We start from the raw sequence: 15,938 nt of genomic DNA, 5'->3' as shown, positions 1-15,938 counted from the left end.
AAATGTGTTGTGCACGTGCATAGTGGAGAAGAAAACTTGCACCATCATTTGATTTATACAGGACTATGTATTTCTCACTCGGATAAAGCAACATAGAGGGTATACTGACTGCGTTGCAAGCAGGCAGACTAACAAGGTACATGGTTTATGAGACACAGGTTCTTTCTGATTTCTGTCGATACGCTCATCTAGTCCATCATAAACTAAACACCTCCTCAGTCATTAACTGCGTTATATACAAGTTTCAAAGCAGCCAGCATTTCATCATAAAATCACCCATTCAAGAAAGGAGAAAAACCCAGCTAATAAACCCTAAACCAATGCTCCATCTCTCAGCCCCAAAAGAAAAAGAGGTGCCTTGAGAACAGACACTCTTCCAGCCACCACCACAGCAAGCCAAGTCTATGCATAGCCACTTTTCTGAGCACTGCAGACCACCTTCCCAAGCAAACCTCACCAGGATAACAGATGATTTCCACTATTTTCAGCAGGACTGCCTGCACCTACATCTCCTTCCTCGGGACAGCTCAAGCCTAGTCCCTCAGAGGACCTCCCAAACCAAGCAAACGAGACACCTCCATCAGTGCATCCACAGACCTGTCCAAGAGAGCCTGATGGGCATGTTACGATACAAATCTGCTCCGGAGTAAAGATGAAGCAACGAATCTGCTGTACTGCTGTTTTACCTGACATGTGTTAAGCCCAGACCAGGAGAGCTCAGCTGATGTTCATATAACCACGATGGTTAAACATGATCCGAGTCAGGGCGAGAACGCAATCTCTGCTGGGGACACCAAGCACAACCGGAAAGCTGCCACGGCTGCTGTGCTGTTACACCCTGCAGTGGGCCAGCCTCCCCCGGCGGTAAAGCACTGCTCAAGAGCTTCAGACAAATGCCCTGTAAAGGACTTCGGTGTGAACACCAGGTTATTTTAGGGTTTGTTCAGCAGAACAGCAAAAAAACTGCTCAAGCAAAATAAAGACAGGATAAAGGATTAGCTGGAGAGTGGGAGGGAAAGGATTGTTTTTAAGGATTATTTCTACCTGACTATTTTATCTTGAGATCTCATCATTCAAAAAAGAGCAATATCATATTTGGCAAGCTTAATTTTGGCAGGTAAAAAAATGCAAATGAGAGCAATATATATGGCTGTTCTGGCCTGTGCAATAAAACAAAAACCACACATTCATCATTTTTAGCATCAAAGCCTGGTGGCAGATGGCGTTCAGTCTGGGGCTGTAACTGAGCTACTAAGACAAGCACTCCTTTGCAGTGCAGTGTTGGTGGATGAAAACCCAAAGAGACCCAAAGCTGTGCTGGAGATGGCAATGGGGAGAGGAGGTTAGATGAAGTGACTCCTGCTGAGCCCCACAGAGGCCTGACCCCTACCAGTGCTGCTTATGGCCACGTCTACAGATCTCCTGAGGTGTCATAACTCCTGACACCAACTTTTGGATTAGTGGGTGCTCCATGAGTCCTGGCATCAGGTTTGAGATGTTTCAAGCAGAGCACTTAGGAAAGGAGGTATTCCTGACCAAGAGCCTGTTTCTCAATGTGTCAGTCTGTTCCAGTTTCTTGAAGCCCCTAGTTTTTCACCAGGAATATCCTACTCTGCAAACAAAGTCAGAAGCCACTGCTTAAAGATCCAACAGTGAATAGAGGCAAGAAAGGATTTCTGAAATACTCCGGCTTTTATGTTACTTGTACTCTCCAGAGAAACCTGAGAGGTAACTAAAAGAAGCAAAGGAGAAGGACAGTAAGATCTAAAGGCTCTAAAGGAATAAAAGCTCACCAAAACGAGGGGAGAGAAGAGGAAACAAGCAATGCCAGGCTTTGATGTGCTAAGAGATACCAGTGAGACAGCCAAGCCTCGCTCAGTGGCGTTACTGGTTAAAGTGGTCAAGTCCCCACTTTTGGTTCTCTAGTGTTGTGAGTGGCCCGGGAATCCTTATTGAACAAAACCAAAATGACAGCTTTAAACAGGAGCGTAACTGGCTTTAGAGGCATCTTCAATTACTGGGAACAAGTCACTTATTTATACTCCGGCTTCTTCAGGAAAGTAGCTGTTATAGACACATGGTATTGCCTCCTGTCCTGCCTCCTAGGACCAGAAGTTTCACAGTCCACCTCTCTGCTCATAAATGGAGCAAGACGCCCATGCACCCAAGATGCTTGTGTGTGTGTAGTGTTTCTCTCATGCTTCACCAGCTACATTTGTGCTGTTGTCAGACGCATTACACATGACCGCTATGCCTGTCCTGCCATGCTCCATGGTAACAACTTTGTGAAGGTTCTATCAATGTCAACATTTTTTTCCAGTAGAACAGTTACCAAACTTGGCAAACTTAATACTTTTTAATAGATGCATTTCCTCCATGTTAGAAGCAGTAAGAAAAGGAATCTATTGAAGCAGCAAGTTTGAAATGACAGAGAGAGATCCTGGGTTGCAACTCATCTTCCTCTCAAGGCTGGACATGCTAAAGTCAGGCTTGCTGAAATGTGTTTGTGATCCTCAAGTGCCTCTCCCATGGCTTGCCTGAGCTGAGTTAAAACTGCAAATGGATTTAAATATTCATCAGCATGAAGTGGACATGGAAACAGAGACAAGCATCATCCTTTCTGAGTCATTAGCATTCAGCTTTTGGTAATGCTGAAATCAAAACGAACCTTGCCTTTAACATTTCATGATCATATGTTAACTTCTGGCCCACACAACAGCCTGCGGGGAGGAAGCCAAGCCGCACAGGCACCTGTGAGGCTGGCAGCATGGCACTTCTCTTGCCTTCCTATGGGAGATGTAAACTATCAGCCTTGGGTTGTTCAGCTTTTTGGTTGCCATCACCCTCTGCTCTCACCCAGATCTTCTCACAGGCAATGGTGAAGTCCTCTTCTCAAGGCTTCAGTGGTAACAAGGCATCTCTTGAAGTTTCTTGGCAAAGGTGGGGAATTTCACTTAACAGGCAGCTGCTTAGGTTTTCCATCTACCTCAGTTTATCTCAATACCCTCTTCCCTTAATGCCCACCATAAAAGGTGACAGGAGCTTTCCATCCTGCAGACGCATCCCCTGATGCTCTGCTTGGTACGTGTCCTCTCCAGGCCACCACTTCGCTAAGAGGAGGGCAAAAGGAAGACAAAGGCAGCCCCTTCTTGGGTCAGTTTGGACCTTTCCCACAGCTCTGTGTCTGGACTGTCATCTGGGAAGAGGTCAGCCAGGATTTGCTTTCCACAGCGTGATTTCCCTTCCCCGTCCCACGGGGGTTGGCTGAAGCTCATTTTCAATGAAACTGAGTGAAAAGGTGCTGCAGAGGGGCGACGAGAGCATTTCTGAGGTTACATCAGTTTTGTGTCCCAGGTGGGTTTTTTCTTGTTACCGAACTGAATTTGCAAGACACAAGGAGAAATTAATTTATGCTATGAGTTGGCCAACTTTGGAGACAGATCTTAATACAGGGGAGACAAGAGTCTCCACATCAGGCTCCTATCCTGGATGAAAGATTTACAGAGAGTGTTTGATTTGATAAGACCCTGATGAAAATTAGGCATATGTTGTTATTTCTTTAATAATGAATATGAAGAAAAACAAAGAGTCAAAAGTCTTGCTTCCGAGAGGGTTACAATAAGCAGCATGATGATAAATAGCAGTAAGAGTTGCTGGACATAAAGATGCATTGCACTTGCATAAATTAATGTAATACAATCAAAGTTCTATTGGCCAGTAAATCAATGCGGAAATAAGCTGTTAACAAATCAGTCTTTTTCCACTTGACCAACGCAACAAGAGACTTTGCACACAACCGCCCTTAAGGTAGCCTGGTAATCACCGTAGCTGTACAGCTCGGTGCAGAGAGGGGCAGGACAGGCCCGGGGCTGTGGCTGGGGCTAAAGCCGCTGGACGGTGGCAGATGCTTTCCTTTCCCTCCCCAAAAACATGGCCGTACCGTGGTAGTCATGCAGGATACAACAGGCACTCTGCTCTCTACATTAAGCTGAATGCTGGTACTTAAAATCGCCTGCCAAGCCTGAGACATGCTCTGTTTCTTGTACAATTACATGTAGTTCTAAAAAACTGGTATTACTACCTTTGAAACTCAAGATCTCATTTGTACTGGAAAAATGGGCACGTACGTAATGTTCATTATCTGACAACCGTTCAGGGGAGATTTTCCAGAGCTGAAGATCTGATTCGCATTTGAGCCTTTGAAATCTCCCCCACTAACTGCTTTGCTAGCAGCTCCTCTCAAGGTCTGCACTCTCTGATACACACTGACAACAATATTGAAAAGTTGGAGGAACAGACTGGAAACCATCTCCATCAAAATTCTGCCCAGGCAAATGACTAGCAGGACTGGGTGAGCATGAGACAGCAGCTTCCCGCTGTTGTGGAAGAAAGCAAATACCCCGCGCAGAGAGAGGGGAGCGAGCCTGCAAAGCCCGCGCTGTCGTTCCTCGGAACTATCCAGGACAGATAGGGTCTCTGCTGGGCCAGCTTTGAGCACTGCCCCTGAAGGGTAACGAGCTGCCGACCAACTGAGATTAGCCAAAACAGAGCAACAAGGCCCTGTGTGAGCTGGACAACACACTTCGGGGGAAAAGCAGTGCTGCTTGGTCTAAAGGTGGGACTGCTGCAGGGGAAACCCGACCATGACCTTCAAGGATGGAAAACTCTGGGAGAGGAGCTGCAGGATTTGGTACAGACAGGGGGATGCAGCACTTGCGGTAAGGCTGAGCTCAGGGATGAGCGTTATGAAGACACATATGTATGAGGCAGTGACAAGAAGGGGTGAATAGCTGCAGAAACAGCTTAACTCACAAACGTCTCCGACAAACCCTTTCACCCTTACGTATATACCTCTGAGCTCTCCATCGCCACTGAAAAATCATTAACTAACACTACGGGTCAATACACTCAGAACAGCTTAAATTTTCCCTTTATGTCCTACACATTTTCTTGACATAATAATTTTCTCAGAGGAAAATTTGCTTGCAGCTAGTTTTGGTACAATGCCTGTCTGTAACATATACGTATTATATTTGCACCCTGACAAAAGAAGGTTCTCAAGAGGTTTGTGGCATGTCAACACTTGGTCATTTTTCCAAACCCAGTGCATTAAATGAGATAAAAAGGATTTCAGCAAGCCCAGACTGACTTAAACCCCAGAAAGCAAGCAGTCGTGCTTCAGGTTTACGCTGCTGTTCAAGCCATTTGTCCTGGCGGATCCCATCTTCACGCTTACACCTGTGAGCCGGTCTCACGTTGTGCCCTGCTTGCTGGCAGCTCCCCAGCCCAGCACCTGCTGCGGGCCAATGTCAGGAGAGCAGAGAAGTATATTCTTTGCAAATGCCACGCTGTTCTCCAAAGCTCCAGAAGTACAGACTGTCTGCAATTTTGTCTGACAAAAGTAACAGATTCCTGGTGGAAATAGCTCATTATTTCATCTCCAGCACAGCTGCAGGCTTGCTGGAATAACGCAAGTTCAGGTTCCTCTTGAACTTCTCCCGGTGCATCCTGAGAGGCTGCAGTGTCCCAGCAAAGGGAAGATGCCACGTTTTGCCCCAGCCTGCTGTCAAAGAGCGTGCCAGAGACCGGCAACAGCACTCGCACGAACACTGACAGTCCAACCAATTCCAGAGGTTTGAACACCCTTACAGTATAACGACATTTGTTTTAAAATGCCATGTCTCCCTGTCACACTGCTGCAGCGCACACGCTTCAGCTAAATCACAGACGTTCACTCGCCAGCCTCCGAACGTTGAGCACGACACATCGGTAATGCAGCCTGACTCTTCAGAGAAAAAAAGTCTCAGCCAAGTCCCTGGGGCTCTAAAAAATGTCACTATTGATATGAACTTGAAGGAGCTCAAATTTTACAGTGAAAAGAGGCACCATAGTTTGTGCTAAAACCCGCAGGCTATCATGCTTCCCGTAAGATCTCTGGTCGGCAGCGGGAAGCAACTAAGGAGTAAAACACTGCCTTCCCGGTCTCCCTCTCCCGCCGGGTGGAGACAGCAGGGGCTGGTCAGCCCTCGGCCCACCAAGAGCCACGACTTACGGCGGGGATCGGTTGTCGACGCCGCAGCCCCCCAGGGGAGCGCGGGGACGGCGGGCAGGAGCAGGAGCTCCCCACGTACGGCGTCTACCTCACGCCAAAATTCATTTGCCTCACTGCTAAAAGTCAACCATGCTAATATTTTTCCCGCTCAATGTTGCAAAATGCTTGCTCAGCAAAAATAGGAGACGAAATAACCACGGCGGGGCAGGCAATGAACGCTACACACGGCAAACGCGCCGGCAGGAAATACGTTTTTTTGGGCCTCTGGGTTTCAAAAATACAAGCGTGTGCCTTGTTTACTGAGCCAAAGCACATTTGCTTGCGTGACTGGTACTGCTCAGATTTATGACATTATGATTGCAGAAAGATGTCACTGCTGCGGTATCTGCGGGGAAACAACCACCCGCGTGCCGCCCCCCCGCCTCTGTGCTGCCTTCGCAGGTAATTTTCTCCTTACGCCTCGTGCCACGAGTCTCCCTTGTGTTTGTGGAGTCTCCCTGCTCCGCCGTCTCCTCCGGGCTGAGAATGTGAACGGACCAAACCTCCCAAAGCTCCCACGGCGGAGGCAGTGGGTCGCACCACTGCCCAGGTGGGCAGCCTGAGGTGGGGAAGTTTAGTGCTCTGGATAAAAGTAGGGCTGTTGACCAAACTAGAGGTCTAGATCTATCTTCTGACTCTGCTTCCTGAGCTTTCCCCAAACCCCATGCTCCCTCCGACAACGAACAGGCCAGCCGCATCCTTTCTGGCCACGTTGGTTTTAGTATTTGCTGACTGTGCTATAAACCAGTGAACGAGAGTTGTATAACAACATGTCCCACCATACGCTATTTTTTGAACCTGAAAGTTCATTTTCTTCCTTTACAATTTAACTTTGCATTTCGCATATTAGTTGGCTGTCATTTTAACGCAACATGGACATCACTGTATCGGGAAATAATTACAATGACAGATTTTGTTTTGCTGTATGAGATGTTCCACCACTGAATCTAATTACTGCTGATACTTTATGAGCTTCTTCAGCGCAAGATAATTGCTGCTTTCTCTTTTTATGAACAAGAAATAATCAGTTGTCTTTTAAGGTGTGAAATATAAATAGCAATTAAATACTGTAGCTATCCAGCCCCTCCAAAGAACACAAGCGTTTCTCATCAGAAGCACAACATAAAGGAAGGTTAGGTTTCATTTATAGTCTGCATATAACACTTTTTTAAATGGGGGGAGAGATGGAGGGAATGAGGAAAATTCTCAGATGATCAATAGTTTTCTTCATCTGCTGAAAGGATTATTTTAGTATAGAGAAGCATGAGCATTTTACAAGCAAAACAGCTCACTCTCGCACTCACAGTAGCCCAGGTACACAAGCTACTTTTCTTATCCCTATTGCACGCACAGCTTTCACGGCTCCAAGCTTGTGATTCAGCCTAGCTTTACAGTGTTTGAATTTGGAGTCTCTTAGGCACTTTAAATGCCAAGGAGTCACATAACCTACGTATATAAACACACCCAGGGAGCTGTGCGCATTCGGGCGCTCGCACGCAAGCAGTGTGCTGGGTGCGACTACCCACCCGCCTTCGCTGCATGCAGAGATCTGGTTGCAAGCTTCCAGGACAGGTATCCTTGAACAATCTTGCAACTAAATGGCTTTAAAGGCCATTAAAAAGTTACGTCAAATCTGTTAAAAATCACATCAGTCTTGAATGTCTCTCTAAATATGTATTCATAATTAACATGATATTAGATATGACTGAAGTTATAAGGATGTTCCATGGAAGGCTCTAGGAAAGTACTTTTCACTTTGGACACTTCAGACTTGTGGAAAAGCAGGATCAGTTACTCAGCAGCGTTGTGAAGGCTGTGGCTGAAAGCACATGAGGGCCACAGCAAGAAAGCGACAGCATTTACTGCCAAGACTTGACAACATTTTAATACAAAGCAACCTGGCCTTCATTCAGCCGGCTGAAAGGCTGTCACCAGGCAGCCAAATGGTCAGCACGTACCCTGCTTATCGCAGGTTTTCGCCTGTTATTTATAGGCCTACAGGACTCTGCTGAAAGCATCTAGCATTTGCAACCAGTTTTTGCACCAGCCGGCAGACTGCCAGATGCAAATTGCAATCCCTTCCCTATACACCCTGCTTGAGATACCACCTCTCTCATCCTTCCGTCATGCTGCTGAGATGCCAGTCCAGCACGATGAGATGTCTGGTTTGCGGCACAACTCGGGAGCATCGGACTGAAAGGGCAGGGTGAGGACAGCCTCCAAGAGCAGCTTAGCCAACAAGGAAGCGAACTGGCCAGAGGCCGCTGTCCACATGGGACCCAGCGGCTACCTTTGGGGACCAACGGACACAACGGGACAATTTCCAGGAGGCTTAACCCCGGACAGCTGAACTCTGTGCAGGCACCGTGCCGGGAGCACGGTCCAGCTCCCCAAATTCAGCATCTCTAGCAAATTCAGAACCAACCCCCATATTTATCCGGTGCCAGACAACTCCCAGCTCCTGCTCCCGGCGCATCTTCTGGGCTGACTGAATGTGGTATCTGAATTTTGCAGCTTGAGCCCATCTCTAATTAAGAGCAGGGAGGGAGGAGGGAAAGCAGAAATGAAGAATTAAAGGCTCAATTAAAAAGCAATTACCAAAGGAGGACATAGAGTCTCTCTGCCCCTGGAATGTCCACTGCTTTCCTGGAGCTCAGGGCCCACATTAGAGCAGATGAGACTTGACAGATGAGCTTGTGCCCAGAATGAATCCCTCATTTCCCCTGAGTTTCTGTATATGTCTGTATAAACAGGCTATAAAAACCCTCATGACAACATATGGCTCATTAGTTGTTACTACTGCAAGAAAAGCTGTCTGCTTTTTCATCTTGTAGTGACAACTCGCAGAATTGTCTTCCTGTCTCTGGGGCGTTTGGAAAGTTTCTCCTCAAGCGGAGTCACTTCCCGACGCCACGTGCGCGCATGCCGCTGCTCCCCCCGCAAAAAGCACGTTCAAAGAGCAACCACAAACGCTTGGCCCGACCCAGCACGTAAAAAGCTTCCTCTCAGGGGGAGCCAGCATGACGTCCGAAATACTAGAAAACTGCAGGCTGCAATTTGGGGAGGTTTATTCTCATGGTGACAGCAGCAGGCTTTTACAGCCGCAGCGGCCAGCCCGTGCCGGCGCAATCCCGCCTCGCGGGGCAGTTCCCGCGGGACCGCGGTCCCCCTGCCGCCGCACCAGGACTGACCCGCGGGGCCGACCGCCCTCAGCCCTGCCTGCGAGTCGCAAGGCTCCCTGTCTTCGGGCAGCCTCAAGCCCTTTGCAGGCTTGGCCCTCAGTGGCCTACAGGTTGAACGAACCCTACCTTTTATTTGTCGAAGGAGAGCAGCAGCATTTTTTTCTCCACAGGCAAAAAACTGCAGAGAAATGGCGACATGTTTGCATAGCGAAGGATACAAAAATGCACACAGCTCCTACCAAAACCTGCTAGTTCTGGTAGTCTTTTTCCCGATTCAGTGTTTCTAAAAATGTATTTGCATGTAGATATCTCCTAAAAATCCTAACATCAGCAAGGGGTCCTTGGTTACAGCATTACATGCAGAGGAGACGGAGCGATGGAGATCTGCATGGCAGGGACCCGTTCAGGACCCGCAGGAGCTAGCGCTGGCCGTTTTCACAAGGAGAGCATCTCAGGCGGTGGCTCCGTCCCAGCATTGCCTCCAGCCCCAGACATCGGATGCTTCAGAGCATCATCCACATGCACAAAGTGCCCGCGTCCTCTGTCAGTTCTACTTTAAAGGTGCACAGCTTACAATTATTGTAACTTATTGCAATTTAATATTGCAAAGTGAGAGGAAGGGCAAGGGATGCAAACTCCCTGGGAAACCGCTCTGCTGACTTGAAGAAAGAGTAATAAGTAACACTTGAGACTGTACCCTCCTACAGAACAGACACACGCACCGCCACATTAGTCCCGATGAGTTGCATATCTCAACTGAAGGAGAAAATCCAATGCTTTCCCTCAGCTCGCTAAGGAATTAGCTCTATAAGGATAGGAAGACACGCTCGTACCATCTCAGTGCGGGTTTCTTACTTTATTGCAGCACAGCTCGCCACTCAAGACACTGCAGTGAGCACCTTTCCCCTTAGCACTGAAATAAATGCAGTGATGCCTACATGGAACAGCAATATTAGGTACGGATGAAAGTCAAGGGAAATCAGGGCAAGTCAAGGGAACACTTTGATGCCATCTGTTCCTTTAAAATGCAACTTCCATCTGTATCTTTGTACAGTTTCTTTGCCTTACAAAGGAGACAAGGCAGCGGGGTGTGAGCAGCCAGCTTTCCAGGGACCACGACTCACCAGGGGCTTCCAGAGTAGAGTCTGGACCATCTGCCTGGGGCCTGAGACACCTCTGCAGGCTACCGCATGGCAGCTGCTCTGCGGTAACCCTCTCATCCCTAGTCTTAATCTGCGACACCAGTGGAAACAGTCATTTCACCTAGCCCCCTTCTTGCCTTATTCACAGTAAAGGTTCGTTCCCTGGCACCCCAGGTTGCCCCGAAGGTCTCCCTGGAGGCCTCCCATGTGAGGTCTAAGCAGCTCTCATCTCCCGTGCAAAGGGGCTCGCGAGCGCAACGGTCTTGGATAAGAGTGTTTCTGTAGAGTAGCACAAGAGGGTATTAAACAACAGTAATTGAAGTGAGTGAAATATCTGTTGGCAATGAGACATGATTAGCCAGAGCAAGGGAAGCAATTTTGCATGGGATGTTTGAAAGCATCCAGATGAGGCTCAAGGAAATAAAGTTGTAAGGAATAATCTTAGCTCGCCAGCACATGTCCTAAATGAGCCAACTGATCTTCTCTGCAGCTCCTTCCTCTTACTATTAATTTTATGGCAGGACTCGCACCCTTTCTGGACGTGTAATCAATGGGTAACAAGTGTACAGACAGATGCAGACTCAATTCGAAAACCTTGTTCGGAGTGAAATCTGCCTTCAGAGTATTCCAATGTAATCAAATTCTCTTCTAAGTAAACTGGTCATAACAAACCACTGAAAACACAAAAATTTATCTCCGGGCCTTTTTACCAGGGGAGTTTTCTTGGGAGAGAAAGAAGCAGCAGCCAGGGAATCCACGCAGACAAAACCACCCCTAGGGCCCTCATTTTCATCAGGACAGAGGTTTTGGTCTATTCAACGATCAGCAGTGGTTTCCTAACAAATGGGGGATAGAGGAGGGGGCAGTTTCTAAGGACTTCTAGAATTGCACAGTTGCTTTCTGAAACCAAGCACCTGAACTGATGGGCAAGCCAGGTCACAGTGGTTTGCAAAAGCCTGATCCACACTCCAAAAACCAGCAGAATATTCCATAGGCAAGCAGCTCTAGACATGTGAGCCTCAACTGCTGAAGTGAGATCTAGGATCGCTAAACCAGTAGCGGACAATAATGCTTTGGATACCTTGCTTAGAGATTCTCCAAAAGGAAAATGAGCTGGACCAGTACAGCTCTCCTCAGCGCTATGAATAACCTGCACTGGGAGCTGAAGAGAAGAATGGGAAAACATGTTTACTGGAAATTGGTGAGCAGACCTCAGCCATATCATTTTATGAATATCCATGGTGAGAAGCTTTCTTCTGAACCTCCATTTTGGCAATTCTGGCACTAAAACTGGAAAGTCTAGTAAGAAAATACAATTTTTAGGGAAAACACATCATAAAAAATCTTGGATCTTAAAAAATTAAGAGTATTAATGGTTTGCACTCTGGAAAAGCTTCTGATGCTGTCTGGAAGTCTGCCATATCTAATCACTGAAGATGAGTTTCTCTACCGCCTAAGATAGCTTATTTTCCATGGTTTTTTTCCTTCCTCCACTTTTTTTGCTTGAACAAAGAGACTATTTTTGAATAATTCATTGACGAGGTTTGTACCAGTTTGTTCACAAATCACAGCAGGGAGCTGATGTTTTTCATGAAATACTTATTTGCCAGATCCTTTCTGTGAAGAATTCTTGCTATGTTTGCTTGCTTGCCAAAAGTCTGCCACATGGTGAGGAGAAACATATCACAGAGTCTGATTAAATAAGTGTATGATGAGGAGATGCTGGGATGGGACTTGCCTCACCTGGCTTTAGACATTTAGAAGAAAGATGTCTACATTTGACCTTAACAGTCCTGTGATCCTTTAGAGTCACAGAAGAAAAATGCCTCCAAGGAGTGATTCATTTCCTCCTAAAGCAGGTCACAGCCCAAATGAACGATGCTCTGGATCTTCCTATTTCTCTCTGTTGAACTACAAGAGGATGACAAAGGTGACTAGCTCAGATTTAGATAGCTAACCTTCAGACATTTCAATTAACCAGTAATTTGTGGTAGGATTCATCTGCCTTATCTGAAAGGAAGGAGAAAGATCTTATCATTAAGGTAGAAGACTGGGAACATCCTGGTTCTGCTACAGATTTCTTACAGAAGTTAATACCTGTATGCTCTGATTCCTGATTTATAAACAGGGAATAAACCATCCTCATCTTGCAAAATGTGAGGAGGAAATAGTCATCTATATTAAACTCGCATTCAGAAGCAATGATAGTAGGATTATGAACAGATAGTTCGAATGAATTACTGAGATTTATCTTAAACACGTTAACGTGTTTAAGATAAGTTTGCAAATCCGACTGCCAAAAAATTTCCTATTAGTAAATATATATGAGGCATACACAGAGTTAGCACCTAACCAGAAAAAAGAAAAACTATTAAAGTTTTACTGATTTTTTTTGCCCTCTCAAAGTCCAAAAAAAATGCACAAACATTTCAGACAGATTAGGGCTTGCCCAAAGATTTATGCCTTCAGTTCAGCATGGCAAAGCATTAACATGTCAAATATGTATGTTTGCTTTCCATCATGCTGCCCTTCTCACAAATATTAAAAAGAACAGTTTTAAATAAACCTAGAAAATTGGGATCTTGACTTAGTAACCAGAGAAGAGAGAGAGAAATTTGCTATTTCCCATTCTAACTCTTAAAACTTATCATTACCACATCTTTAATATGAAGTAATTTGAGTTTTCCTTTACTTTCAAAGATAAATGGAAGGAAGATTTCAATTTGGATTGCTCAGTGGAGGACTGGAATTGAATTTGGTGTGCTTAAAGATGCTTGCAAAAGCAAAACCTCCTTACTTTGCTCAGTTTTCAGTGTACCAAATTATTACTCATCAGTGAAAGGGAAGACTACTTTTCTCTCACAGTGGCACAAACGCATGATGCAAATATGGTTGAAGGTAGAAGTAGTAGAAGAATTAATGTATTTCTGAGATAATTAATATGACTGGTAACATCCAGCTACTTCATTAAATGATATGGAAAGAACAGGAAAATGGTTTAAAAGGAACACTAGCTCTATAAATACTTTTCTCCTCATGGTAAGATATCAAATAAAGCATTCACTGCTCAGTGGGGATGCTTATCTGGTAGATCAGCTCAGATCCTCCAGATACTCATAATTAAATTTCAGTATGCTTTTGGATCAGTGTCACTTTTTAATACTCTGTTATTAGCAGTTTCATTAAGGTACATGGTGGCTTGTTTACTAAGAAGTCGGGGGCCCACTGCATGTATAAAATACATCATTATGCATCTCTTTTGGTGCTTGCATGTACAAATAGTCCATATCCCCCTGCCCCAGTCCTTCGAGCACATAACCCTCTATTTGCTAATACATCAGCTGTGAACCTTAATCGCCATATTTCTGGAACTCAGTATGACTTCTAACACAGAAGCTGTATTTAATGGCAGCTTTAAAAGACAACGTTTCCAAAAGCACTTCCAATGAAGCTAACAAGAATTTATGCATTCAAAATCCCACCCAAGAGATCTGCATGCCTTATTATCTGAGGACAACTGCAGCATTTTATTACTTCAGCAACACAGAACGCAACCCATGGCACGTGACAACATACAGTGCTCTGCCACAAAACCTCTATGCCACCATCTACTCCACATGCAATTTGTACCTTGATTTCACAAGCCGGCCTAAGATTTTCAAAATTGATCTGCTGTTAATAAAACATCCACTGTCTTCATGTTACTGCAACAATCCACTTACATACAAACGCAAGGGCAAGAGGAGACAACTGTGCTAAATAAGATGAAGACCTGATTTATTTGCTCTGTTAATATCACATTTGCTTCACCGCTGTGGTACTGCAGGTAACCTTCCTTACCGAGCATGCAGTTTCTGCACTACCTACGTGGCCCACAGTAACACGACGTACTTGAGTGGAGCAGAAGGAACAAATCCACCAGGAGACACTTCAACACACCATCTCACAGCCACCACGGAGAATCACACTGCTGACGTGCTATCGGGCAAGCTGCCACCTTCCAGAAAATTCACGCACCTTCGCAGTGAGAGGCATGCTCGCGAGACCTCAAAAGCTCACCCTTGTCTCCAAGCTCACCATCTCACACACATCTTCGTATGGAAAATGCTGCTCCTCCCCCTGTTTGTGGCCACGGAGCACAAGGCAGGGTAAGCAAGGAGGACTCACCCGTTTGGTGTAGTCCATCGCCTTCAGGATGGAGAGGTTCAGCGTCTCCAGCGAGGCCAAGACGTCTTCATAGTCTCCCATATGATCGGCAAAATAGTCTGGAGAAACCAAGAGGGACATGACAGGTAGCGTTTATGTAGCTGAATGTTTCAAGGCTATGCAACACAGCAAAGTCTATTTTGGTGGAAGGAAAAAAATTTGGAAGGTGATTTCAATTACATTTTTATACTCCATAACCTGAGTCAAAGCCAGAACTTGGCCTCGAGAGGTGGGAAAGGAGGCAACTGCAGTGAAATTTGTGACCATTGTGAAAAAGAGACAGAAGGCACAGTACATTCCATTGAAAACAACTTAACAGGCACTTTATTTCCATGCCCACTTCTGCATTTGACCGTATCTCAGCTCTTTCTCTCCTATTGCCAACACTCAAAGCATCGGTATATCAACCAGATTCACACCAATTTATACAAGCTGAGATTCTGGTCTTGCATCTTTCCCTACATTCCCATCACATTTGAACCTCAGCACAGAATCCTGGATTGCACAGGCTTTAGGGAGGAAAATACGCCTCAAAAGGAAGAGAACAGAGCTGCGAGCAGCGCCCAGAAGCACAAATCCTTCCCACAGAAGGAGTCTGAGGTTTCTCCCCCACCCTGTAAGGTGTGACAATACAAGATAAAAGGCAGTGGCTGCAAAATGCTGAGGATCACAACATGATAAAAAAAAAATCTAGAACCTGACAAACACAAAATGGTTCCTGAAATTATATATACATATATATAGGTTTGGGAAACATGTTTCTTCCCTAGTGGACCCCATATTGAAGAAACTAGGGATCTGTACTGGCATGGGTTAGTGCGATGTGGCTTGGCGTCTGTCCAGCTCTCCACCTGCCTTTGGCTTTTGCCGAGCCACCCACATGCTTCCTACAAGAGGGGATGATTCACGCCAAGTAATCCCAGCTATTCTGCACTGATGCAAAATATTGCTAAAATCAGTGGGCTCATACACAACCGATTGCTCTAAGACACATTTTAGCGCTGGCATGGTTTTGTGTGGAGCTACAGAGTCCTGAAATTAGATGTTTACAATGGAAATAGTGAGAAGCTAAGCTTGCAGTGTAGACACAAAGCTAACCAGTTGCTATGTGACTGACACAAACTACAGTTACAAGCTGTTCCTTAAAAGCCACTAGTGCTTTTCTTTAACATTAAAAAATTGAAGATTCATTTCGAGGTGACACTGCTATGGAATTCAACGAGAAATAAATTCCAGGAGACAATTAGACACTAATTAGGTTCTCTTGGCTTAATTAGAAGTGGCTATATCTATTTACGGCCTTAGAACATATCCAAG

At 45.6% G+C, this 15,938-nt stretch overlaps 1 protein-coding gene across 1 annotated transcript in view; it reads right to left on the bottom strand.

Moving 5' to 3' along the window:
- The window catches only part of NECAB2 (N-terminal EF-hand calcium binding protein 2), a 123,638-nt gene that overhangs the window by 29,825 nt on the left and 77,875 nt on the right, over positions 1-15,938 (bottom strand). The window contains exon 5 of the mRNA XM_067302913.1: positions 14,583-14,680. Within this exon, the coding sequence (XP_067159014.1) occupies positions 14,583-14,680 (98 nt within the window). The remainder of the gene's footprint in view (positions 1-14,582; positions 14,681-15,938) is intronic.

The sequence above is a fragment of the Apteryx mantelli genome, chromosome 10 (assembly GCF_036417845.1).
Source record: "Apteryx mantelli isolate bAptMan1 chromosome 10, bAptMan1.hap1, whole genome shotgun sequence".
Lineage (NCBI taxonomy): Eukaryota > Metazoa > Chordata > Aves > Apterygiformes > Apterygidae > Apteryx > Apteryx mantelli.
Note: the sequence above shows the minus strand (reverse complement) of the source record. Positions and strands in the feature narration are given on the sequence as shown.